A 25,966-nucleotide genomic window follows, 5' to 3' on the forward strand; every position below is an offset into this window, starting at 1 on the left:
ACCGATCCTCGTGATCTCTGTCACCCTGAGTACTGAAAGAGCTGTTGTCCTCTTTCAAGGACTTGTTTTAGTTTGTATTCTCTTTAAGAACCCCCCATTACGGTTGAACCTATGGTCCGACTCCCTAAATCATCGAAACTCGCATGCCGATCCACCCACTCTAGTTCGTACAAGAGTTTCGTCAAGGTTCCAGTCCCATCGGATCAAATATCTGTATGATTATTATGATATGAGTAAAACAATTGCTACCTTGTAACCAAATGATAAACCATGAAGAGCATTTTTATACTCGTCTTTATTTTCTTACTTCTACTAGCTCATGTTCCTTGCTATATTATATCAATAATAATCATAATCGTCATAAGGACGTCAATCTTAAGACTGATTGGACACGCATCTTTATTTTTTCCTATCTTGGGCTAATCTTCGCATTTCCCCAGCAATAGAATATCCCACATCTTTAACTATTTGTGAACACTAATCTAATCTTTCTAATTCCTTCTTCGGACACTACCCAGTCGTACGGACGGCTGGGTGTCTTTTGAAGATTTCCCCTCTTCCACGAAAACATAAAAAAAAAAATAATTCCTCCTCATTTCTAACCTGTTGTTGTCCACCGCGCCCACTGACCAACAAAAGTCCACCTCCTCCAACTAACTAAACCTTCTTTTTTCTAGGAATACTAAAATTACAGTTTAAGCCAGGTTTGCTCGATTTTGCAACACTGATTGCACAAGTGGTAAAGTAAAGGTAATCTAAATACTTAGCTTTTGTCCATTGTCATCCTGAACAATTTAAATTACTTCAAGTGTTTCTATCCAGACCTGTTACTTTGTTAGTTAAGTTAGTTATGAATTCTTTAATTTATATTAAACATTAAACTGAAATTAACTTTGTATCATCTACATATTACTCCAAATTAATAGGAAAAAATTCTTGCTGCTGTTGCTGGCCTCGCCGAGAATCGAACCCAGACTTCAATAACATTTTCATGTATATAGGTATATATTCCATCGTTCGTTTCAATGCACAAGAATCCACCCAAATCTTTCAACCTTCTGAGTGGTAGAAGGTAATAAGAGTCTTCCAAATCAGAAGGGCGTAATGTGAACGACGTTCAAGTTCCAAAGTTAAAGGACTATTTATGCGTCTCATAAAACTAATTAATGGTGTTTAGAAAGCTAAAATAATATTATGTGTGCCGTAAAACTAATTAGCAGTTTTCAAAAAGGTGTAGTAAAAATTTAAGGAAACCTATTTTTCACATTCCATAAATTATTTCGTTTGGATACGCCTACGTTTACAAGATACCTGTGGGAAAAGACTTTATTTTCCTGTCTTTATAGACGTCAACAAAACACACGGAGAGAGTTATTCGTAGAAGTTTAATGAAGTAAATGCAAATCGGGTTCTTAAAACGTTACCTTATCTCAGGTTTTACGTCGACTTACGAGGAAACGTTTTATGCCGAAGGTAATTAGGACTCAGTTCTAGTATAATAGCTCGAAAGAAAATACGGGATTGTTGTTACAATAAACGTAACTTGTCACCGGGATTTAAGAATTTCCGGATTAGGGTTTTGAAACAATTCAACTTACATGCCTTCTATTACACCCTAAACATTCTTATCTGATTTTATGCTTAAATCAATAAATAGGTATACAACAACAATTGCATCAACTAGGTATAACGTGTGCTATTAGCTAGCCCTTTCCTACTCACCGTTAATATTAGATCAACAAAAGACAGTGAAAAGTACAAAATAATTGTTTAATAGAAATTCATAACTTGTGTCCAAGACGATACTACTTTAGGTGATGTTATCAAAATGTGTAAAGGTTTTCAACCAAATTTTACGAGAAGATGAATTCAATAGTATGCTGATTAATTATCTATTTTGACGTAATATTTTGGGGTTTATTCCAGGATAGCGTTGAATTTCACTTAAGAAAAACATTTTTGTGAGAAAAAATGTCTTCTAGCTTTTTTTGTAGTTACATTTTATGAGTTGTAATATTTACTGTATGTTGGGTTGTCTATATATATTATATTGCAAATTATAGTTTAATTGTGGAAATAACAATACAAATTAGCGTTCCTAACTGCATCTACATAGTTTCAATTTACTTTAAAAATGAAAATTCATCATCCTACTTCGATGATACCAGAGTTATAGCTCAATTATATCCTCTGTTTTAAATTGTCCCGGCGCCGCCACCAAATTTTTTTGTAGTAAATTCTAATAATATTTGTATATATTTATAAACGTCTGATTTTCAGCATTACAAAAGTAGTTAACAAATGATAAACATTTACAAAATGCTCGTAATTAGTAATTAAATACTTTTTCAGCAGCTTCAAATAAAGATGTGCAAGGGTTTTCAACAAAATTTTATGAGGATATATGACTTGAATGTTGTTACTAATTAATTATTTATTTCTTCGTAATATTTTATGGTTTGTTCATAGGTAAGGTTGAGTTTCACTAAAAGAAACATTTTTGTGAGGAAAACGTTTTCTAGCTGAGTTGAGTTGTAATATTTGCTGTATGTTGGGTTGCCGATATATCATATTGCAAATTATAGTTTAATTGTGGAAAAATATATATAAATTAGCATCCCTAACTGCATCTGTATGAAAAAAACTATAATTTAAAGATGACAATTCATCAAGCTACTCCTATGATACCGGAATTATGGCTCAATTATATGTTGTTTTAAACTGACCCGGCGCCTCCACCAAACTTTTTAATAACTTTCATGATAATTACCGATAAAATTTGTGTATTTTCACAAACATCTTATTTTCGACATTAAAACGATATGTATATAATTAACCTTCCATCTTACATGTAAACTAAATCGAGTTAGGTACTTCTAAGGAAACGGAAGAACCAATCACTACAAATTTTCTTATCTTTAATGCATGCACTATAAACACTATTCAATAAAGGAATTCAAGGTTTTAAGTCTTTGTACGATTTTCTTCGTAGAAAAAAGATCAAAAACTAACGTTAAGTAATAATTCTTCTAAAATCTAGGTACCTACTATAAATAAAATTAAGGAAATGTTTCTCGGCTTTCAATCTTTTTTTCACAATCTGGGATCTACGATCAGATATCATTGCATTATTTTTCTCTTCTGTTTCAGGATAACGTTCGTTAAGTTGGGAGTGTTGGAAAATGGTCGCGTACCATATTTATTAGTGCGTCCTTCGGGAATACGGGAGTGCTCTGGAGTGTTCCAAGAGTACTGCACACTATCGTACCGTAATTATTGTGAGGCACTCGCGAGTCGGGAGTTTACGCGAAGAATTGTGATTATCCTTCTTTGTAATTCGCCGAAGTTACCGTATAGTATTCAAATGTGCCGCTTGTCTGTCCGGGAGTGCTCGGGAGAATTTGGGAATAGTGCACTATTTTTGAACGTAGCTTTGACAATCGGTAACAGAGTTCAATATTCACATGGATTATCTACAACAAGGAATCTCATCGAGAAGGTTTGTCGACGTATAGATCGTCTCAGGATAAAAAGTAAGATGCATGTTTTCTAAAAAATTTTGAAAAGAATCAATTGCGGTAATCAATTAATAAAATGGTGCGAACAAAAGGCAAGGGATAAACTTAGTATTCTCGATAAGAAGAACATGACAGAAATGTAGAAAAGGTAAAACAAATAGATAAGTGAATTATTAAACAGCGATCTAAAACAGGGATTTGGTGGTTACTTATTCCACTTGTTTTGTAACCCTAATGGAAGATTAGGAGTTCAAGTATGTACCAAATGGGGTCACAGATATTTACTATAACAAATAATGTTGTGGTATGTAAATAATATTATTAATATGCTATTTAAAATTTATAAACAGGTCAGGGGAAAAAATCTAATTAAAGTGAAGTATTCTTGGGGACAAAAAAATGACGACAAAAATGAACAAAAGGTAAAACAAATGTACAAGTGAATTATTAAGCGGAAATCTAAAACAGGGTTTTAATGATTACTTATCCACTTATTTTGTATCCCGAATGGAAGATTTGAACTTCAAATATGTGCCAAATGGGCTCAAGGATATTTGCCATAACGAATAATGTTGTGGTATATAAAAAATATTATTAATATGGTATGTATAGAAAGACGCGGAAAAAGTGCTGGGAAATAATTCTAGTGATAGTGAAGTATTCTTGAGGAAAAGAAGAAGTTGACGATGAAGAAAAGGTAAAACAAATGTACAAGTGAATTATTAAGCGGAAATCTAAAACAGGGTTTTATTGATTACTTATCCACTTATTTTGTATCCCGAATGGAAGATTTGAACTTCAAATATGTGCCAAATGGGCTCAAGGATATTTGCCATAACGAATAATGTTGTGGTATATAAAAAATATTATTAATATGGTATGTATAGAAAGACGCGGAAAAAGTGCTGGGAAATAATTCTAGTGATAGTGAAGTATTCTTGAGGAAAAGAAGAAGTTGACGATGAAGAAAAGGTAAAACAAATGTACAAGTGAATTATTAAGCGGAAATCTAAAACAGGGTTTTATTGATTACTTATCCACTTATTTTGTATCCCGAATGGAAGATTTGAACTTCAAATATGTGCCAAATGGGCTCAAGGATATTTGCCATAACGAATAATGTTGTGGTATATAAAAAATATTATTAATATGGTATGTATAGAAAGACGCGGAAAAAGTGCTGGGAAATAATTCTAGTGATAGTGAAGTATTCTTGAGGAAAAGAAGAAGTTGACGATGAAGAAAAGGTAAAACAAATGTACAAGTGAATTATTAAGCGGAAATCTAAAACAGGGTTTTATTGATTACTTATCCACTTATTTTGTATCCCGAATGGAAGATTTGAACTTCAAATATGTGCCAAATGGGCTCAAGGATATTTGCCATAACGAATAATGTTGTGGTATATAAAAAATATTATTAATATGGTATGTATAGAAAGACGCGGAAAAAGTGCTGGGAAATAATTCTAGTGATAGTGAAGTATTCTTGAGGAAAAGAAGAAGTTGACGATGAAGAAAAGGTAAAACAAATGTACAAGTGAATTATTTATTATTAAACGGAAATCTAAAACAGGGATTTAGTGGTTACTAATTCAACTGGACTTCAGGTATGTACCAAATGGAATGAAACGGGTATTTGCCATAACGAAAAATGTTGTGGGATGTAAGTAATACTATTAATATCTATGTCATTTGTTTTATATCGTATGGAAGTCAATAAGAAATAAGCGAAATAGATTAGTAGGACACCTTCTCAGGCATGAAGGTCTAGTCCGAGACATACGAGGGTGGATTGATAAGTTTCCGGCCTAACCAAGAGATGACGCCACTAGGCCTACCTTGAGGTGACATTCTATAGTACCATCCTTGGATAGCTTGTAGCTATAGTTTCAGCCCGATCTCCTTGCTAGTGTAGGTTTGACAGCACGCTGAACAAGACGCCTCTGTGGTTTTCGTAAAAATGGAAAAGCAGGAAAATCGTGCTGTCATCAAATACTTTTATTTGAAGGGGTTAACGCCGAAGGAAATTAAAAAAGAGATGGACTCAACACTGGGGACATCCTCCCCGTCATATTCAACCGTTAAGCAGTGGGTTTCCGAGTTTAAAAAGGGTCGTGTGAGCACCTCTGATGGGCCTCGCTCAGGACGCCCCGTTGAGGTCACAACTCCAGATATGATCGAAAAAATTCATCAAATAGTGCTGGGAGACCGCAGATTGAAAGTGCGTGAGATAGCTGAGACCTGTAAGATGTCATATGAACGTGTGCAACATATTTTGCACCAACATTTGCATATGGAAAAGCTCTGTGCAAGATGGGTGCCGCGTTTGCTAACAGTCGACCAAAAATTGATTCGAAAAAACATTTCTACCGCAAATTTGTCATTGTATAAGCGTAATCCAAGCGAATTTTTGCGTCGATTCGTAACCGTTGACGAAACGTGGGTCCACCACTACACTCCTGAAACCAAAGAACAGTCTAAACAGTGGATTGGACCAGGGGAACCAACTCCAAAGAAGGCAAAAACAATTTTTTCGGCGAACAAGGTTATGGCTACTGTTTTTTGGGATGCAAGAGGTATTATATACATTGATTACCTTGCAAAGGGTAATACTATCACTGGTCAATACTACGCAGACTTATTGCAACGTTTGAGCCACGAGGTGAAAATTAAACGACCTCATCTGGCGAAGAAAAAAATCTTGTTTCATCACGATAACGCACCAGCGCACACGTCAATCGTTGCGACGGCTAAAATCAACGATCTAAAGTTTGAATTGATGCCGCACCCTCCTTACTCTCCAGACCTAGCCCCGAGTGACTATTTTCTGTTCCCTAATCTCAAAAAATGGCTTGGCGGTAAGAGATTTGCGGACAATGAAGAAGTAATCGAAGCTGTAAATGGTTATTTTGAGGAGCTTGACGAATCAGTCTATAGAGATGGCATTAATAGACTGGAACACCGCTATGAGAAATGTATCAGCCTTGGAGGAGATTATGTTGAGAAATAAAAAAAAAAAAATTTTTAAAAACCTTGTTTTTCTTGGTCAGGCCGGAAACTTATCAATCCACCCTCGTATTAGAGGCAAAAACGGAAGTTAAGAGGGGTGGAGACCTAGATTAAATTACTGTTCACAAATAATTTAGGATATGGGTTGTTCTAGCTTTACGGAAATGCGAAGATTACCTAAGGATTGGAGAAAGTGGAGGTGCGTGTCCAACCAGTCTTAGGACTGACGACCTTATGATTATGATAAAGTAATTTATAATTTTACAATTTTTACTTTTATTTTAGATTGCAAATACGTAATCTCTCTAAATCTGGTATACTTCATAGAAGTTCGGATGTACCAGGTGCATGTACCATACATCAAATTAAAGGTGTCAAAATTTTAGGTTCAATAAAAAAAAGAGTGCAGGACCCCTGGTCACATAGCCGACGCGGGCGCGCCTCGATAGACTAGGTACATATATTTTTAGTGAAATTTTTGCGGAAAAAGAATTGTATCCCTTTTTTATCAAACAAGCATTTCGCGAATGCCGTGCATTATGTAACCAAAAGGTAAATGTGTTCACTTTTGAAGGACAATCAAAAACACTGAAAAGGATCAACGACTAATGTGATATTAATTAAAGATCATTCTCACTAGTCGATACTTCGTTCAAATTTTATTAATCTTCATAAAAAAGTGTATTTAGAGTATAAAAACAAAGCTGTGCACTTTAAAAAATTGTTATTATTAAATTTAGACAAACAGAATACATTTTTACATATCGACCTATTGTTTGTGCTTTACAATTTTAAAACAAATGACAGACACAATTAACAATCAACAATTACCACTATTACATATACCTCATGGTAGTTAAAATATATACAGTAAATTATAAATAAATTTACAGAGCGATATGTTATAATAAAACTCCATCGAGAAATTATATTAATTAATTAATTTATAAAAGCTACATACATTACATTTGACACGATAATCAATAACGTTTTCGTAAATATTATAATACATATACATGAGTAAGTGAGAGAAATTACAAATTGGATTAATGCGGATGCCTATAGATAATAACAATGCTCTACATTTAGCATTTATGAAACAACTTGACATTTTGATTCTACAAAAATATCTAAAGCAGACTTGCTATTGTCGTTTTTTCTCTCTGCATTTAAAAATTCTTCCACTGCATTCGATATTTTATTATCACTATTAGAAACCGGATTTTTCTCCAAATCTTTCTTTTGTTCTTTCTTCTGCATATTTTCTTCAAGCGTATCAGATGTTTCCTTTACAGTTTCCGCCAACTTTTTCTGTTGTGCTTCATTCTTACTGTATTCGTGTAATAATTTAATCAAAGACGAATGCTCGATATTGCCTTCGTCATCTTTAGTGGTAAGTTTAGAAATTGAAATAAGAGATTCTCGTTTATTATCGCAGACCACTGGGGTTGGTGGAGGTGTCTTCGTTGTTGAATCATCATCTGGTTTACTATCCACTGTTTCTTGAAACGTTAATTTCTTAACAACCGTAGATGTTGTCTTATTTTCGTCGCTTCTTCTTTGTAATAATGTACGCTTAACAATCTCTTCTTTAGATGTGCTCGCAATTTTCTCGACGATCGTTTCAATTTCTTCGACTTTCTTTTCCAATAAAGGTCTTTGAGCGTCGTCGTTTTCTTTCTTCCTTTTTACAACCGGTTCTTCTGAAACTACTGCCGCATTTTCCTCTTTCTTCACCAAGGATTCTGATCTTCGAAGTGGTCTTGCTGGTGCCGGATTTTCTTTTTCGTACTCTTCATGCGAAACAATAAGTTTTTCCACGTCTGATAAACCAGCATCGTCACTTAGAGGTCTCCTGGGTCTTTGCAAACTTGCGTCTTTCGGTTTGTAATGTTCTAATATTTTACAATCCCAATCTTCCAATCCGCCGAAGGAGTCGTCGCTATCTGCATCGTTTGAAGTCTTCTGGTGTTTATGGTGTTTGTTCTTCTGGGGAAATATCGATCCTATACTTCTACACCTGTGCATGTACGATTCCAGTTTCCCAGTGGATGCAGTTTTCTTTGGTTTCTGTTCGGGATTCTCATCGACCAGATTATTCTCTGAATCGTCCTTTTTCAGACTAAATCTAAACTCGTTAATGTTCGGTAACGAAACCACTGATAGATTCTTCTTTCTCTTGGCGTCTTTACTGAATCTCAAGGAGCCAACTTTATCAATATCTTTCTTTTGAGAATGCTTATGATCTCTATTGTGGTGAGCATGATCGTGATCGTCTAAGGGACAGCCGTATATTACAGTCTTTTTAATAAATGGCGGTTCTTCAACTGGTTTAGGACTCTCTTCTTCTTTCGGAGCTTCTTTTGACACAGGCACCATTTTCTTAGTTTGTAAAGCTTGAAGTCCGTTTTTAGCAGCAGTCTCCAATTTTTCCCGAAGAGTCTTTTTGTGTTTGCGAGGCGGAGGTGTTGGTGTACTGTCGTCATTAAATATTAAAGACAGTTGAGGATTTTTAAGATGTACAACTTCGTCAGGTACTTCGAGGCTTGCTTCAGTCCAGTCGGAAGATTTCGCGTTCGATAAAGGACGTGAGTGCTGTACTATACCGTTCTTCGATTTTCTTGTTTTCACTTCAACCCTGCGAACAAAAAGTACACATTTTCATTTCATATTCCAGCAAAAGTTATCTACATATACCTAAATGTACTACCATTATACAGGTACATATTTAATTTTAATAGTATTCAAATTCAAGTTGATTTGGAAAAGGCTGAGGCATATTATTAAGCTTGTAAATAACATACAATATGTTTTATGTATTCCATGCATGAACATTTTTGTATAAATATTTTATTTGTCTTTTTGCTGCAAAATCCCGTCCCACTGTTGAAGTAACCTATTTTCGTTTCACGAAGGGATTATTATGGAAATTATTCCATAATACGATATATTCATTAAACAGATGTACGTAATGCGGTCATTTAACAGAAAATAATTTAATATATGCTTAATCGGTACACGTTCGAGAAATTGACAACAAAAAACCCTGCCATATGACAATAATTATTAATTTATTCGAACGTTGATTAAAAGATGAAAATTACACCAAGCATTATTATTGACACCTTATTTCTAATTATTGTAAGATATAAATCAAAGTAGCGTGTCTTGCAGCTTACACCGGAAAACCATTGTACAGTTTCTACTTACAGCATAAGTTTCTAATTGCAATGATAAAAAGACAATTAGGTAACACTAGAAGTGATTAACCGAAGCATTTTATTGCATGTTTGCAGACATGAATCATTTGAAATATCCTTGATTAAATTTTTAACGAACCAGTACGTATCAGTACATATTTCTGACTTGTGAGACAAAATACTATTCCCTTAGTTTCTGAAATCAGCAGGCTAGAAAATCTAACATAATTCCAAGGGTAGTTTTTCCGGCAGGGGGCGTTAAAATTGATCAAAATTAATTTGTTATTTATAAGTTAACCATTAGGTTTTACCCGCGTCTTTACTCGAGTTGATGTCCTAAATACATATCAAAGATCATCGTCGACCACATAAAACTAATTTTTTCTATCTCTCAGGAACAGTATGTGTTTTTTGTGGATAAAAAGTACCCTATGTCTTTTCGTCTACCCCTAACAGTATGTGTACAAAATTTCATGATGATCGGTTGAGTAATTACGTCCTGAATAGGTAACCAACAAACAAACATTCGCATTTATAATATTATTAGTTAAGATTCCTGATCGATTTTAATGATTGGGAAGTCGATTCCTATATATAGCATAAGCACATCTATGAATATTTATCTGTATACCAACTACTATTACAAATTACGATTGAAGAAAATTGTATTGACCAGAGGCAGTAACATTTAGCAAACTAACAATAAGTCAAAGTTCACGAGTGAAAGCGACGAATAGGTACCTCTTTTCAGAATTAAATGTCCAATTCGGTTGTCCACAATTCGTAACATGAAAACAACTAAAAATTTGTTGTTACTGCAATTAAAATACTACAAAGATTCTTTTTAAAAACAAGACTTCAGGACCAAAACGTCTCATTACATTTCCAAGAAGGCCATCAACTCACCCACACGCCGTGTTTTTCAGAATACTCAAAATTCTACGTACAATTAAAAAGAGTTTCAAACGGTGTTAGTCTTTTATAAACGATAAAAATATTTTATTTTAAGAATACGTAAATTAGAAAATCATAATAATAATATGTGCCCATTACAAATTGGATTAATGCGGATGCCTATAGATAATAACAATGCTCTACATTTCAAGCTACTCCTATGATACCGGAATTATGGCTCAATTATATGTTGTTTTAAACTGACCCGGCGCCTCCACCAAACTTTTTAATAACTTTCATGATAATTACCGATAAAATTTGTGTATTTTCACAAACATCTTATTTTCGACATTAAAACGATATGTATATAATTNTCTAAGTAAATAGGTAGGTAATTTTTTGCAAAACACAATTTTTGAATGCGCTTTGAAATACCAACATTAAAAAAACTGTTTTTAGAAAGTCATATTGCATGAATATTTTTATAACATATCTACAATAATTCTGAAATGGCTTCAGTCGATAAATAATAATTTTTTTATGATCGCCCACGAGAATGCCGGTTTATAAACACAATCCGTTAATTGGTATTTTATGGATAGAGAGCAAACCATCTATGTAAAATAAACAGTTATTACTTCATTGCATTAGTAAGTGAAGTAACGGCCAACTTGGACGTGGGTACATTCTAAACTGGTCACGAAACCAAACGTTTCAACCTATTCCTTTCCATCTAAGTAATTTCATTCGATTCTATTGATTATATTGATATTTCACAATAAATAAACAAGACTTTATCTATCTGATCGTGCACGGCTGTTAATACATCTTCCTAGCACAATGAATACTAAGTAACTACATGAATGCAACTATAAGCACAGTTTGTTTTAAGAATAGCATAAAAATAGAAATTAGGAAACGCGTCAATCCTTTTTTTTGCGAAAACTAAGAAGAAAATGTAACTTTTTCATTTATTCGTTTGTATTTTTAGTTTTCAGAATAAGCTTTTGACGTTTCATTTCAAAAAGCTATAAGGGAAAAAATCATTATCTATAATATCATGAGTTAAAATTTGGCCCAATTTACAACCAATGTCATAAAGAGATTTCAAGACTTCTCCCTGCTTAAGAAAATATATCGGTAATTATCCAGAATTGAGGCTCCAGACCAAAATCGCTCCAAAAAATTTTTTTTTTCATTCCATGTAGGTATATTTTACTGTTTGTACCTACTTGGTCACACATTACAAGTAATGTTTTGTTTCAATTCTAAAAAAAAAAAATTCTCACAAAATACCTAATCATTTTACAGTTAGAGTTCCGTAGATGAGACGATAATAAAAATGGTTTAAGAAACGTTTTAAAGCGGGAACGATGCAGTTATTTCTCGAACAAAACATACAGCACAGAGTTCAGAACTGAAAATTGAACGCTTTTCTTACATTCCCTCATAAAATACGAGGCTATAACATTCCTAACGATATAAACTGAAATTATTACAGGAGCTGCTTCACTTACGGTAAAGAATGATTTGTATTATCCATAAATTCAACAACAGTTCAACCGATTCACTACTAAAACAAGCTATTACTAACCGACTGAGTTACGAACTGTTACTATAATAATTCAAATTCTGCAAAATCCTTATTTTTGTATTAAGTTATAAATAAAAATGATGCGGACATTCCAATGTTATNTATTAGGTAATTAACTGCAATTTTAATACCTACTACATTTTATTTATTATATAGCCAACTTTCCTTATTCTCAATAAGCGAAGACGATCGCCTGTCTACTATGATGATATACAGTGAGAATATAAAACAAGTTTCTGACCTTTCCTTCGAATCAAAACAACCATTGTGGAGGTCACAATATTAAGATTCAGGTAAATGATGATTCATTCAATCACCCTATAGAATTCATTATTCTCTAAGCAGTTCTTCTCGAATTTGTTTTAATTGGTTTTCTCTAAATAATCAATAAACGAAAAACCTTTACAGGAAATGCCCCAGTCGCAAAATAAACTGCAAAACAACCGAAAATATTGCAAAATATAACGATTACGGTTCTTCTTCCCAATTACATTCAATTAGCTTTCTCTCAGCACCATAACTGTTTTGCTTTATCAACTTTCAAATGTCTTCAGTCTTCTTTTTTTTGGACAACTCTATTTGGAGTTTAACTAAGTCATAAAAAACTTTCTCTGTTACCTACTTACCATTATATTACTCACTGAAATTATCAAGTAATATGCTAATAATAAACTATCCATTCATATGGACCTCTTTGCAATAAAAATCGCGTTCTGCAACTGTGTCAAATATTTTAAGCCTAAAAGACATCGTTTTATAGCTGAACATACTGAAATAAAGGTTCCTCCTATTTACCATTTCGATACTGAACATTAAAAGGCACCCACACAGTACGTAATGCAATAAATAATTAATAAACAATGTGTGCTAAAACATTAAAGTGACGTATTATTAACAAAATTATGAGTTGCATGCACGCAATGTTTCCTCGGCGTGGTGCGATGTTATAACCTGAATGGAAATAATTGTTATTGTTACTCCTGTTATTACTGGTGAACATTGAACAGCTGATGTCAGTTATGCTCTGAAAGTTCTTCGGAAACATATTGTTTAAGCTACTTTACCTGTTCGTTTGTTTCTCATTGAGTTGAGGATCCGATTTCCACGTCGTTGGTTTCAACTGCAAAATAAAAAGTTACTTTTATTTCAACCGCCCACATCATGTACGGGATAGTATACAAATGGCACAAATTAAGAAGCAATTTTACATTTCTAATTTGAATAGGTGTCTGCTCACAAATCAGTGGCGCACACACAAGGAGAGTCTAAGATAATGAGCCTTAAAATTGGAAGGACTATATTAAATCCTCATCAACTTTTTATAAGCTCTTAAAATTCTAATAAATTTAGGATGTTCCCTAGTATACATATAAAACAGTAAAACAATAAGATAATTAATGTCTTTTAATAAATTGCGTGAATGTTGTTGGAAATCTAATAAATTCATGTTTTTTTGGATCTTGATTTCATTAATATAAACGTATTTTCCTGAGACATATTTAATATAATTAGGGTGACTCCACAGCGTCGTTCTTTTGTTAACCGTTGAGTATTTATTCCAAATTTCGCAGATTTCGGAAATTCTATGCTACTACTTAACAACTATATTTAGAAATGTTATCGAACATTAGCAAACGAGAGCATACAATCAGGAAATTATGTATTATTTTTACCAACATTTCGATAGATTGAATAAGGGTGTAAATTAATGATCGCGTCCCAATGTGTTTAAGTACATGAGAGAAACTGCAAATTCGATCCATACTCCTTGCACAATTTTCCATTTTTAACCGTACATAAACAACGTTACATGAGTATAAGAAAACGCTATTGTATTTAAGATATAAGAACACAAAAATTACATGTAAGCAGGTATAAACAGTGGTGTATTCAAGCACAGTTTCATTTAATTTTCTATAATGAAATTTAGAACCAATTAAATCTTAAGAAAGGGCTTATTTTCTAAAACATCCTGTATCTACCAAGCAATTTCTTTACCTGTACAACATACTGAATGTAAACCATGTAGTGACCTTGCAATTTCCGAAATACCATTAAGTATTGTGTCCCAATTTTACAAGTAGCAAAATAGTTTAATCGAAAAATCAATAGAGATCAATCAAATGTCATAAAGAATTATTCGTACCCAATTATAATGTTAATATGTATAAATGTCGAATACGTAGTGTGTCATTTATTATGGGTTAGTGGGTTCATATAAATGTAATTATGTTATAAAAAAAGCTATTAAAAACGCGGTTACTTTTGCCAAATGCGACATAATGAGCGTCGTTTGTTTGATAGGCTTCAAAGATCATCATTTAAGAATTACATATTGTCGTTATAAGAAACTACTATTTGAATAAATTCAAAATATGGTTATCATTGTCAGGATTGCAATAAAATATTAGATTTGTGTGAATTTAATAGGTTTTTCAAGCATTACGCAGTTTTATTGCTACCTAGTTCTACATCAGATATTATACAGTTTATAAATTATATTTATATACAGTTACTTAATACTTAATTTATTAAAATGCACAAATAAGATAACAAACTTTTGTAGTGTTAATTCAATGTATCAGTGAATTAATTTTTTATCCAGTACAGATAACAGCAAATTAATAAGCAAAAATTGCTGCCGCTGTTACTCCCTTGCCGGGAGTCGAACCCGAGCCACCACCAGGTTATCTGTAGTGGGTAAAATTAATTCACTAGTACATTGCACAAATAATTAGAATACAAAGGGTACAAAATCAAACTAAATAATAGCAAAGATTCCTTATTAGGTAATTAACTGCAATTTTAATACCTACTACTTATTTGTAGGAATATATTATCAAAAAGTCCCTAATATTAGGTCTAGCAATTTGTTTTATACTCGATTCTTCACGGAGAAAATTAAAAAAGGAAAATTTACCTAAATATTAAAGCGATATTTACAATTTATCCCACTAGCCCGTTGCTTCGTATGCGAAAATAATAAAAGTTACAATTTGGAACCGAATTTGTAAAAATAAAATCCCAGCAAAAATAAATTTACTAGCTATTTTAGTTGATATTATAAATTAAACTGTAATAAGTAAGAAACATAAAATAGTTTTTAAAAAAGCATGTCAAAATTGAGATTATTACAAGTTACCTAATAAATTCTACTATTTCTACTGCAAATTCAGTCATTTACAATCGAAAATTGTAATTTTTAATTCCAAAAGTGTACGGATTCATATAAGAGAAAAAATGTAATTTTTGTCCTACATTTATTCGTTCGTTATTTTATTGTTAACTTCTTTATACGAGACTAATATTTCCTCCCTATTTACATACGTGATGATAATTACGTGTAATTGCTGTAAGTACCAGAAACAATGGATTATAAAAATGTTTAAATTTCCGTGGTTAAAAATCAAAAGAAAAAACATGTCAATAAGCAAATTCAATGCGGTTACAGCCGAACATTAAAAAAAAACAAAGGTGCGCACTTAAAAAAAAAAAGAAATTACGTCATGTTTATTTACGTCGCATCGTCACATTTTTAAATCTACATGAGTGATTATGAGCCAATTATAGTATCTACCTATTATAAACGAGGCAATTTAAAATGGTAAAAACACATAGATGCAACGAATATTAAATGTGTACTAACGTGCAGCCTGTTGATGATCCTATCAAACGCATGGGGCTTATCGTCGGTGACAGGTTCACCACCGCCCTTTTTCTTACACAGTTTGTTTCCCATAACAGACGCGAAAAACGCCAGCCCAAGTTCACATTTTCACGAAAACTTTGCATCAAACTACGCACCGACAATACACGTTAAAACAAAACAACACTGTAATATTATGTTTTTCGTTTTACCTGGCGCGACAATGTTAAGTTTAATACGTACACGAATGCTAATAGTAGGTTCGCTCGGCCTTCGCTTCGCTATAGCACTTCAAGCAACTAAAGTAACCGAAGTAAAGGAAAACTCTCTCGCAATAAGCGACTATTTGTTGTTAAGGTTAACTTGTTCATATTTATTTTAATTCAAAGCCGTTCGCGCCAGCAATAACGCTAGCACGCGATGTTTTTTATACAGTCCTGGCCTCAAAACTCTGGACGCTGGTAAAGTCTGGTCCAAAATCATCATGTTTTAATTTCACAGTAAATATTCTGGGATGTACCTGACAGGGCTATTTCGTAAAATCGTAAAGATAAGAAACGAATTATTTTGTAAATAACCTTCCCTAAACAATAGATAATTTTACATTCCTGAATGGAATTATGGAACATACAACTCCATCGATTTAAGACTCCCTTTTGATAAATTTGAGCGAAGCGAATTGTATTTACAATAAATAAATGTCTAGTTAAAATAAGGCAGATTTATATTTAACATTACAGGCATTTCTTATTCAAAAATACCCTCAATATGCTATAGGTATCATAATTAACCCTAATGCAATAAATACCTATCTCTTCACTTGAAATCCAAACTTAGCAGGTAGCCCAAAAACATATAAATACTACAACCCCTACAATCCGCCCTTTTAGTTGGTCATCATGTTTAAACGAATACAGTTTCTATTCATTGCTTTTACAATTTCGTCATTTTCTTTTGCAAATGTTCGTCAAAGGCGTTGTTTTCGAAATGCATATACAAAAACTGTTATCGTAACTGATATTGTTACAATTTTAACGCCATCCTCGTGTGTCCATGTGGAACATTCAATTCCTGTTTGTAGAGGTGTGAGAAATTTACAAAAATTTCCTGATTTCGTCAAATACCAAACAGTAGCAAATATGTAAGTAATAATTCTAAGAAATTCTCCTAATATCGTACGGTTACTTCAAATTTTATTTTTAGAAAATTGGTTAGGCATATACCTACTCTCAATTTTTCATTGATGTACATGAAACATCTGTACAAAGTAAAATTATAACAAGATTTGTGAAACCTTGAATTTTTCAAACTTTCAAAACGCAGTTTTATGAAAATTTTCGATAATATTTTATTTACTTCGACATACACTAGTACATCTTGGTAATTGCTATTTAAACATCTACAAGAATTGGTGCGCATTTTTAGTTGCTATGAATGATTGTAAATCTGCATGTCACGCAAATAAAACAATGCTGTAATAAAATTTCTCTGGCTTGATAAAAAAGTACCTTGTATTGTAACGATAAGTAGCTGTTACACTTTCATTTAATATCATCTCTATAGTTTGCGTTTTGTTGTTTCCAACGTCAGCAATTCAAATCCATGAATATCCACTGGATAAATCACGAAAACCTCAAATAAATTCACTTACTTTTCCTGTATTAGTTACAAATAGACCGGATGTACAAAAAACATTTATATAAACGTAATTAAACTAACTTTCACTTAATTAGTGCCCACAATTAAGCGTGAATTTGCGTTATTTATTGAACCAATACAATAAATAATTACGAATCGTATTACGTATTTAAAATTTAATCAAAAATGGATAGGTGCAATATTATTAGTAAGATTAAATTAAATTTTTAATTTTATTTTATACAAAGCGGACAAAGAAATGAAGGAAAATTATTATCAGGGACGTCCAGGTACATAGGCTGGGCTGAATATTTTGGTTTTGTAGCCCCAACACTCACTAAAATCTATAGACATCGCGAAACCACAACGGTAATGGATCCCCGCACTGTGGTTACCTTTTCTGTGAAAGGGTGCAGACCCACAAGGTTACCTTTGGACTTAGACAGGTAATATATATTGACACAGTGATAAATAAAAGTTAAATATAAAAATCATAATACACAAGCCTTCATAAATTTTACTGAAATACAGTTTTATCTAAGGATTTATCTTGTAGGTATCCTAGCTAATATTGTTATAATTCCGAATGTAAGTTTGTTTGTTACCATTTCACACTTTAACTACTCAATCAATCATCATGAAATTTTGTACACACATTGTCAAGGGTACAGAAAAGGATATAGGGTACCTTTTATCCAGAAACCCAATACAGTTCCTAGGGGATTGCAAAATTAATTTTATGTCGTTGTCGATGGTCTTTTACATGTAATTAACACAACGCGAGCAAAGTTGCGAGTAAAACCTATCCTAAAATTTGTACACACATTGTCAGGGGTGCATATTTTCTCAAAAAAAAAAAAAAAAATACTGCTCTTGAGAAATAGAAAAATTACTTTTTGTGGTCATCAATAATCTTTGACACTTATTTAGGAAATCAACGTGAGCGAAGGTGCGCGTAAAACCTAGTATTTAATAAAGATAACTATAATTAATGGAGTAAATCAGGAAATAAAGCAATACAAATAAAATTTCGAGCATAACATTTGTCAAACAACGGTTGAATACTGTGCCCACTGACCGGCAACATTTTCGACAATAAAACTGAAACGTAAGAACAAATTCACAAACAATTTTCAACGTTTTTCTTTAGGTGCGCTCCTGAGATAAAAGCGACGACGACTCAAAGTGCTTTTCCTGCACTGCACACTTTACCTTCACACGGTTCCGAACAAGAACAATCTATAACAGATTACATCAAAGGAAATAGTCAATTTAGACACAATGATGTGAAATCTCAAGACGTCTCCGATTCCTTACAGGCCAGTTATCCTTCATATGTACAAGACGAAATTGTTACACAGCCAACAGAACCTCTTCCCCTACGTTACAACCGAGTTCCAATGATCTTGCATGCATAAAAAATAAATAGATAACGATTGTACCAAGGCAGTAACAGCTAAACCCATTGGGAAATGTTTGAATGCAAAGGTAAATAAATGACAAACACCTTCTGATCTTGCTTATTTAGATTTTAGTAATCTATCCTTCGAATGAGCACGGAACCCCTCCATCCCCAATTATTTGCCAGAAATTGGTCTTTAAATGAAAGCTTTTGCTTCAGTTCAAAAACGTTTCTAATAAAATAAATGGATAATGGTTTGTTCAGCGAATTGACTTTTTTGCTCAAAATTTTACAGTTTCGGCATTAGGACGATAATTTACATTACACATTAACTAAATCCTCATAATAAGTAAGTAAATAACTTTTAGCAAGTCGAAATAAAAACGTGTAAGGACATTCAACAAAATTTTACAAGCGCACGTCTATAAAAATATTACTAATTCACATAATAAGATTATTTTTATGAGAAAATCGCTCTGTAGGCCTTTGTAGTTATTTTATTAGGGTTGGAATATTTGCTGTATGTTGGGTTGTCTGTATATGACATTATAGATCGTACTTTAACTGTGGAATGAAAAATATAAAATAACACCCCTAACTGCGTCTACATGGAAAAAATATAATGTAAAGATAAAAATTCATCAACGTACTTCAATCAAATCAGAATTATAGCTCAATTATAAGCGTTATTTTAAATTGCCCCGGCGCCTCCACCAAAATTTTTAATAAACTTTATTACTACAGTGGATCACAAAACTCAATCAAAAACTTAATACATTGTATTAGGTACAAGATTTTACGTATTGAATTTCTTAGAAGTGTTAACAAAATAGCTTATTAAGACTAAACTGCTTTCAACAACCATTTCGCCCTCTTAAAACAACGCTTAAAGAAAATATAAGCATTTAAGTATAATTCATATTCCTTCATTTCATTTTTTATCTATTATTTCCTTATTTTTCTGGGGCCCCTCCAAAATATAAAGTTAATAAAATCATGAAATAGATTAATGAAGTTGTGCGAATAATGTCGAATATTGTCCAAAGCTTTAATACATTAATATGTATCTTAAAATGAAGACAGTAGCCACATCTGTTTCATTTTATTGTTTTGACCTCACATTTCGTGGGTATTAAAACAACAATCGAAGAATCCTTAAAAGACTAATAAGAAATAAAACGCACAATTTTTTCGATAAACAGTCGTTAAATGTAAACGCCTCGATATATAAATTTCGTTTACAAAATAGACATCCACAAAATTGTTGTCATTTCTATTTGTTTTGAGAATAACTGGTCATTATTGTTTTTTTTTTTTTAGTTTACATTTACTTACAGTGTAGAATCAAAGCCATTTAAAAGGTAATATTCTTTTTTATTTTAAATCCAACAACTGACGTTTTGCCTCGGTTTTAAGCTTTATCAAGATAGGTTTTAAAGTTAGAATATTAAGTTAATTCCTCTTGATTAACTCACGATACCTAGTCAAATAAAAGTAAATAAAAAAAAAATCAAAGACAGTTAAAGGGTAATATTATATATTAGTATAAAACCGATTACCGACATTTCTCTTTAGGTTTAGCATTTATGAAGGTAGGTTTAAAGTTAGTACATCAAGTTAATCAAAAGGAATTAATTGTTTTGATGACTTCTTAATTTTTTAAAACGTGGTATAAGTTGCAAATAAATACTTTTTAAAAAACTATAAAAAAAATTTTTTTTTGTAGTTTACATTTAATTCACATTAAATTTTGTTTATGCAACCAAATTAACAGTAATGTTAAATAAAATGAATTACATAAATAGGGGTAATAGACGTAGCCTCAGTAAATTAACATTAAATTAATAAGTATTTTATAGAAATTATTTAAGAAAAAACATGTGACAGTAAGAGCCTAATTTCCATTATTTGACCTAGTAGGTAATTAAAAACTAATAATGATAAAGAAGGTGTACGTAAAAGACTTGAACAAAAAGTGATTATAAATTGAGGTTAGTAAATTTGACGTACAACAAATTCAACGTTTATTCTCTTCATTAATTAACTACATTGAGAAAAAATAAATTGCTTAAAGGCATAAAAATATACTCATCATTATGTCTCTATTGCGGTCAGTTATTGAAAGTATGTTTACCCCAAGATTAGTTAAAATTTACGGTAATAGTCCTTTACAAGTGGAGGTATGTTTATAATTTGTGTAGGTACTTTTCAAAATAAAATAAAAGCGAATATTTTTCAGAGAGTGTATGAGCCAAACTTATTCGAGAAATGGAGCGATCAAATTATAAACTCTGTAAGTTAAAGTGCCATTTATTTGCTTTTGTGTTATCAAATAATGTTTTAGATATACATGTTATGGAAATTGGGGCTGTACGGTTCTCCCCTTCTAGTAGGGTACTTTTATCGCAAAGGATACCTTACTTCTGACTATTTTATCACTCTTACCAAATTTGTTACAAGCATAGGTGTAATATTAGTAGTTTCTTTTTGTGTAAGGGGCTTTGGACGATCTACAAATTCTGTATACCAGAAATTTCTTAAGACATTAAAGGATGCTGATACAGATTTAACACCTAGCAACAAGCAGGCTCTTTCAAGATATGAGTTTGATTTTTATGCATGGCCAGCAGAATATACATGGTTTAATATGGATGGGTAAGGTATCTATTACTATTTTTTGTAATATTTTACAATGTTGAATTATTACAGTATTGCAAAGAAGGCCCGTAGAAACATTGTAAGACCAGTATCTCATAGAAATGCATTTCAACTCATCTCTTCAGTACCTTGCCACATTATTGGATATCTATCCATTCATACATTTGGCATAAGAATGATTTATCCAGGATCTCTTGGAATATTACAAATGATATTGGGTAAGTTCGTGTGGTGCATAAACTGAGTATTTATTAATTAATGAAAATACTATATTTAAAGGTCCTGTGCTCCTTCAAGGACGTACTAAACTTATAGAAAGTTACAAAGGAGTAAGGAGCAAGCTAAAAACTAAAGAAAACAATTCCATAGACACAATGTTTATTGATAGACGAAATGAAACTGAAAACGGTAATACTTTAGTAGTGTGTTGTGAAGGAAATGCAGGATTTTACGAAATTGGTGTAATGGGGACACCTATTGAAGCTGGATATTCTGTTCTTGGATGGAATCATCCAGGATTTGCCTGCAGTACTGTAAGGCTTCTTTAGCTATTCATAATTGAAAAATGAACTTACTAGTTATGTATACATAAAACTATTTAACAAAGAAATGCAATTGAATTAAAGTAAATAAAAAAATAATCAGTAATAGTTTAATAAGTGAGTAATGGTCGTAGGGGAAGCCATATCCAGTACAAGAGCATAATGCAATAGATATAGTAATGCAATTTGCCATTAACAAACTAGGTTTCAAAAAAGAAAATATTATTCTTTTTGGATGGAGCATTGGAGGCTATACAGCAACTTGGGCAGCAATGAATTATCCAGATATTAAAGCCGTAGTATGCCTATATTTATCGTGATTTTCCATTCTGTTATTCTACTGAACATGTTTTTTATTTGCAGGTTTTAGATGCCACATTTGATGATATCCTACCATTAGCTGTCAGTCACATGCCCCAATCGATGGAATCGATCGTTAAATTAGCCATAAGAGAATATGTTAATCTTAACATTGCTGAGCAACTTCTTACATATCCTGGACCTGTATTAATTATTAGACGCACAGAAGATGAAGTCATTTGTCTAGAGTAAGTTACATTTACAATGCAGTGGGTATCTCATTGGTCTAAGCACGTGGTTTTACTTTTCTTTTCATACAATATGTATAATATGAAAACTAGTAAAACATCTGCTTAATCATAAATTTTTAGGGAAGGTATTTTGTCTAGTAACAGAGGAAACAATCTGTTGATAAAACTATTCAAATATCGTTATCCTTTGATTATGAATGATGCCCAATTGAAGATATTACAAGAGTATTTTTCTTATACTGGTCCTAAACAAGGTAAAAAATAAATCAGACTTTTACTGTCATCAGTTCGAAGTATTTATTTATTTCTTTTTTTTTTCAGATGATTTTTATCGAATCTCTGGAGTAAATTCTGACTTGTGCAGGTCATTACTGGAATCCTATATATCAGAAAATTCAAAGTCGTATCCCATGAGAATTGGAGAAGATATGGACGATAACCAAAAAACTCAGATGGTTTTATATTTGGTAAGAACAAAATAAAAACAAATTATAGCTTCAGGAACAAATTGCCTATGACTGTGATCTTTAAAAAACTTTTTAATAATTTTAACTTGCCTTGTCCACTTTGGTTTTAAAACTTGACTAATAAAACTACATAAATAAAAGATCAAAAAAAGGGTTCTATAATTTCAGGCAAGAAAATATATGAAAGATTACAAGTCTACACATTGCACCCCACTTCCGAGAGACATGTTCCAGGCTCCTTGGGACATAAATATAGTAGAAAACGATTTTGTGTTGACATAAATCTCTACATTTAAATTAACTTGGATTATATTTATTGGTAACGTATGGTAAATGTAAATATTTTACATTTATGTAATTTGGTGATGATACAGATATCTAATTCGTTTGTTGTTTGGTATGAAAAATGATAAATATGCGAATAAAAAAAGTTTAAAGTTGTTGGATTTAAATATATTTAAAATATAATTATTATTTTTTAAAAAGTAATACATTAAATTTTATTATCACAGGAAATATTCAATAACATATTAAACTGTTTTAAACAGTAGTATCTACATATGTGTTTCTTTAAATATTATCATCCATTCCCCTTAAAAATTTCCCACATGCATAAACTAACCTTCTGTTTTTAAGGACATATTACAGTTTACTTTTGTTTTTTCTACCAAGGAATCTTGCTAGGCTTTCATAAAATTCTTCTGACATAATACACTCTTTAACTACTGTAACTTCAGCATCATTAACTTCAGACAATATTCCTCTTGGTATTCTTCTTATCAACCCCTTAGATCTTTTTAAAGAACCAATAGGTATGCTTCCATACTTTGATAAGTCTTCAATAAACTGGTTTAATTTGCTGTGTGGTATAACTTTCGATATTAAACCAAATTGGTATGCTTCTTGAGCATCCATTTTATATCCTAATAACAACATTTCATTAGCTTTACTACTTCCTAATATTAAAGGAAACAAATAACTCGAACAGGCTTCTGGGCAGAGCCCAAGATCCAGAAATGGAGTCTGAAATGTTGCTTTTTCAGATGCATAAACTATATCACAAAGTGCCAAAATTGTAACACCAACTCCAATAGCAGGGCCATTTACCACAGCTATAAGCAGTTTAGGGTAATTAATAAACGCAAGAACAAAACGTTTAAATATGGAACTGTTTTCCTCCAAGTAATTGTTAATATCGATATTTGCAGCATCAAAATTCAAATCAGTTCCACTACAAAAATAGTCGCCAATTCCAGTAATTATTGTTACTTTAATGTCATCATCTTGAGCATCTTCGTTTAATATATTGGAGAATGTCTTGTAGAATTCTAACGAAAAGGAGTTTTTCTTTTCTGGCCTATTAAATCGTACAATTTTAACTCCATTACGAAATGTTGTAAGGAAAGGTAGCTCACTGTTAATCGACATGCTTTTAAAAACAACTGTCAATGATATCCTGAATAAAAATCATCGTTATTTAGAGTGGAAAAGTAATTAAATTAATAATTTTTACCAAACTAACGTTAATTAACCTCAAAACCTAAGTAACTGTCAAAGTTTCCAACTGAAGTTAGCAAGGTCGTCTAACGTCCTTCACAAGCAGCTGTTGTTAACTTCAGTATTGTTTACTCTTTTGACGTTTGTCGTCCATTTGTCAGTGAATTACCAATTATTAACAAATATTTAGTAGATTTATATCTTTTTCTTTCAAAAACAATAATAAACATGATAAAAAAAGTTTCTGAAGATTATAGTAAATACCTAAATTTAAAAATTGATGAAAAAGTAATTTAAAATCATTAGTTTTGTGTGCATAATTACTAATTTAACACATCATTTTTCGTAGTTAAATGGGGTAAATCAAATTGTTGATGATATGCTGACTCGTTTAGAAGAATTTGAAACACTAATTGTACTTGTTCAACAAGAACGTTGCAATGCTGTTGGAATGACAGGACATTTATCACAAACAACTGATAATTTTGATCAAATAAAAAGCTTATGCTCCAAAGTTGACCTGCTAGAAAAAATGGTACAAGATGCAGATATGAACATTACAGCATTAGAAAATAAAGTTTCAGTTGCAGAAGAACACTATGGATTAGCCGATAACTCAAATAAATTGAAAAATTTGCTAATGCCACTATTTGTAAGGTCATAAATGTCCATACATGTAAGTGTTTAATATTTTTGTTTTCAGAAAAAACCGTCTAAACCTCAAACTATGTCATCAGGTAACGAACTGAAACCATTTACAGCAGAGAGTTATTTTGATCCTGATAAGCAGGGTTCTGTTTAACAGTTATTTCATGAATATGTTACTAATAATTCAATGTGTATATAAAGTATGTGTATTGCTAATTCAAGTTGATAATAACCAAAAATGTTTTTTTTTCTTATTAAAACAATCCTTAAAATCTCCCAATTATAATCACCTAAATAGAATATACTATCTATCAAACAACACATTTTTATCATAATATTTGTTTTAATAATACTTCTTCCCCCTGCCCCCGGTCATTTTTATTATTCCATTATGACGTAGTGTCGGCCATCATTCTTTTCTAATTGTTGCAGTTGTCGGCCATCATTCTTTCCTATTGTTGCAGTTGTCGGCCATCATTCTTTTCTAATTGTTGCAGTTGTCGGCCATCATTCTTTTCTAATTGTTGCAGTTGTTGGCCATCATTCTTTTTCAATTGTTGTCGCATTGTTACTGATGTCGGCCATTATGTTTTTTTAATAGATGTATAGTAATCAATGATTAAAATTTAAAGGAATTGTTTTGTAAATAGGTATGCAACACATTGTACACTTCAGCATAAGAAATTGCTGATACTAACTA

General features: G+C 32.1%; 6 protein-coding genes and 1 long non-coding RNA gene across 10 annotated transcripts in view; 5 read left to right on the forward strand and 2 right to left on the reverse strand.

Moving 5' to 3' along the window:
* Positions 1 to 5,274, forward strand: part of LOC108744202 — a 209,245-nt gene extending 203,971 nt beyond the window's left edge. Inside the window, exon 5 of the long non-coding RNA XR_001938937.2 lies at positions 3,151 to 5,274. This is a non-coding gene — a long non-coding RNA (uncharacterized LOC108744202). The remainder of the gene's footprint in view (positions 1 to 3,150) is intronic.
* Positions 5,275 to 7,159: 1,885 nt separating this feature from the next.
* Positions 7,160 to 16,182, reverse strand: LOC108744276. Of its 2 annotated transcripts, XM_018479971.1 has the most exons (3): positions 15,864 to 16,182; positions 13,282 to 13,337; positions 7,160 to 9,167 (listed from the first exon to the last, which is right to left on the reverse strand). In XM_018479971.1, exons 1-3 carry the CDS (start codon positions 15,954 to 15,956, stop codon positions 7,622 to 7,624), a joined length of 1,695 nt encoding a protein of 564 aa, XP_018335473.1. In that variant the 5' UTR covers positions 15,957 to 16,182; the 3' UTR covers positions 7,160 to 7,621. The 2 variants fall into 2 exon arrangements, with proteins under 2 accessions (XP_018335473.1, XP_018335474.1); XM_018479972.2 differs by lacking the exons at positions 13,282 to 13,337; positions 15,864 to 16,182 and adding an exon at positions 12,141 to 12,270.
* A 119-nt stretch (positions 16,183 to 16,301) lies between these two features.
* On the forward strand, positions 16,302 to 20,573 carry LOC108744278. Of its 3 annotated transcripts, XR_001938950.2 has the most exons (4): positions 16,302 to 17,004; positions 17,750 to 17,947; positions 18,652 to 18,989; positions 20,224 to 20,573. XR_001938950.2 is itself a non-coding variant. In XM_018479973.1 (3 exons), the coding sequence occupies exons 1-3, from the start codon at positions 16,763 to 16,765 to the stop codon at positions 18,917 to 18,919; spliced, it is 708 nt and encodes a 235-aa protein (XP_018335475.1). In that variant the 5' UTR covers positions 16,302 to 16,762; the 3' UTR covers positions 18,920 to 19,015. The 3 variants fall into 3 exon arrangements, 2 of the variants coding, with proteins under 2 accessions (XP_018335475.1, XP_018335476.1); XM_018479973.1 differs by lacking the exon at positions 20,224 to 20,573 and having other exon boundaries at positions 18,652 to 19,015; XM_018479974.1 differs by lacking the exons at positions 16,302 to 17,004; positions 20,224 to 20,573 and adding an exon at positions 17,050 to 17,568 and having other exon boundaries at positions 17,782 to 17,947; positions 18,652 to 19,015.
* Positions 20,574 to 20,694: 121 nt separating this feature from the next.
* LOC108744272 (protein ABHD16A) lies at positions 20,695 to 23,561 on the forward strand. Its single transcript, XM_018479966.2, has 10 exons — positions 20,695 to 21,083; positions 21,143 to 21,196; positions 21,248 to 21,558; positions 21,613 to 21,779; positions 21,841 to 22,094; positions 22,238 to 22,402; positions 22,467 to 22,651; positions 22,775 to 22,908; positions 22,976 to 23,121; positions 23,290 to 23,561. Exons 1-10 carry the CDS (start codon positions 21,000 to 21,002, stop codon positions 23,401 to 23,403), a joined length of 1,614 nt encoding a protein of 537 aa, XP_018335468.1. The 5' UTR covers positions 20,695 to 20,999; the 3' UTR covers positions 23,404 to 23,561.
* A 35-nt stretch (positions 23,562 to 23,596) lies between these two features.
* On the reverse strand, positions 23,597 to 24,739 carry LOC108744274 (enoyl-CoA delta isomerase 2, mitochondrial). Its single transcript, XM_018479969.2, has 2 exons — positions 24,635 to 24,739; positions 23,597 to 24,577 (listed from the first exon to the last, which is right to left on the reverse strand). The coding sequence occupies exon 2, from the start codon at positions 24,547 to 24,549 to the stop codon at positions 23,764 to 23,766; it is 786 nt and encodes a 261-aa protein (XP_018335471.1). The 5' UTR covers positions 24,550 to 24,577; positions 24,635 to 24,739; the 3' UTR covers positions 23,597 to 23,763.
* LOC108744275 (biogenesis of lysosome-related organelles complex 1 subunit 4) lies at positions 24,736 to 25,601 on the forward strand. The gene is made up of 3 exons (XM_018479970.1): positions 24,736 to 24,906; positions 24,968 to 25,270; positions 25,322 to 25,601. Exons 1-3 carry the CDS (start codon positions 24,847 to 24,849, stop codon positions 25,418 to 25,420), a joined length of 462 nt encoding a protein of 153 aa, XP_018335472.1. The 5' UTR covers positions 24,736 to 24,846; the 3' UTR covers positions 25,421 to 25,601.
* The window catches only part of LOC108744273 (putative fatty acyl-CoA reductase CG5065), a 19,868-nt gene continuing 19,169 nt past the window's right edge, over positions 25,268 to 25,966 (forward strand). The window contains exon 1 of the mRNA XM_018479967.1: positions 25,268 to 25,294. Coding sequence (XP_018335469.1) covers positions 25,283 to 25,294 — 12 coding nt within the window. The 5' untranslated portion in view covers positions 25,268 to 25,282. The remainder of the gene's footprint in view (positions 25,295 to 25,966) is intronic.

This window comes from Agrilus planipennis, unplaced genomic scaffold, assembly GCF_000699045.2.
Source record: "Agrilus planipennis isolate EAB-ADULT unplaced genomic scaffold, Apla_2.0 scaffold13, whole genome shotgun sequence".
In the NCBI taxonomy this organism is placed as follows: domain Eukaryota; kingdom Metazoa; phylum Arthropoda; class Insecta; order Coleoptera; family Buprestidae; genus Agrilus; species Agrilus planipennis.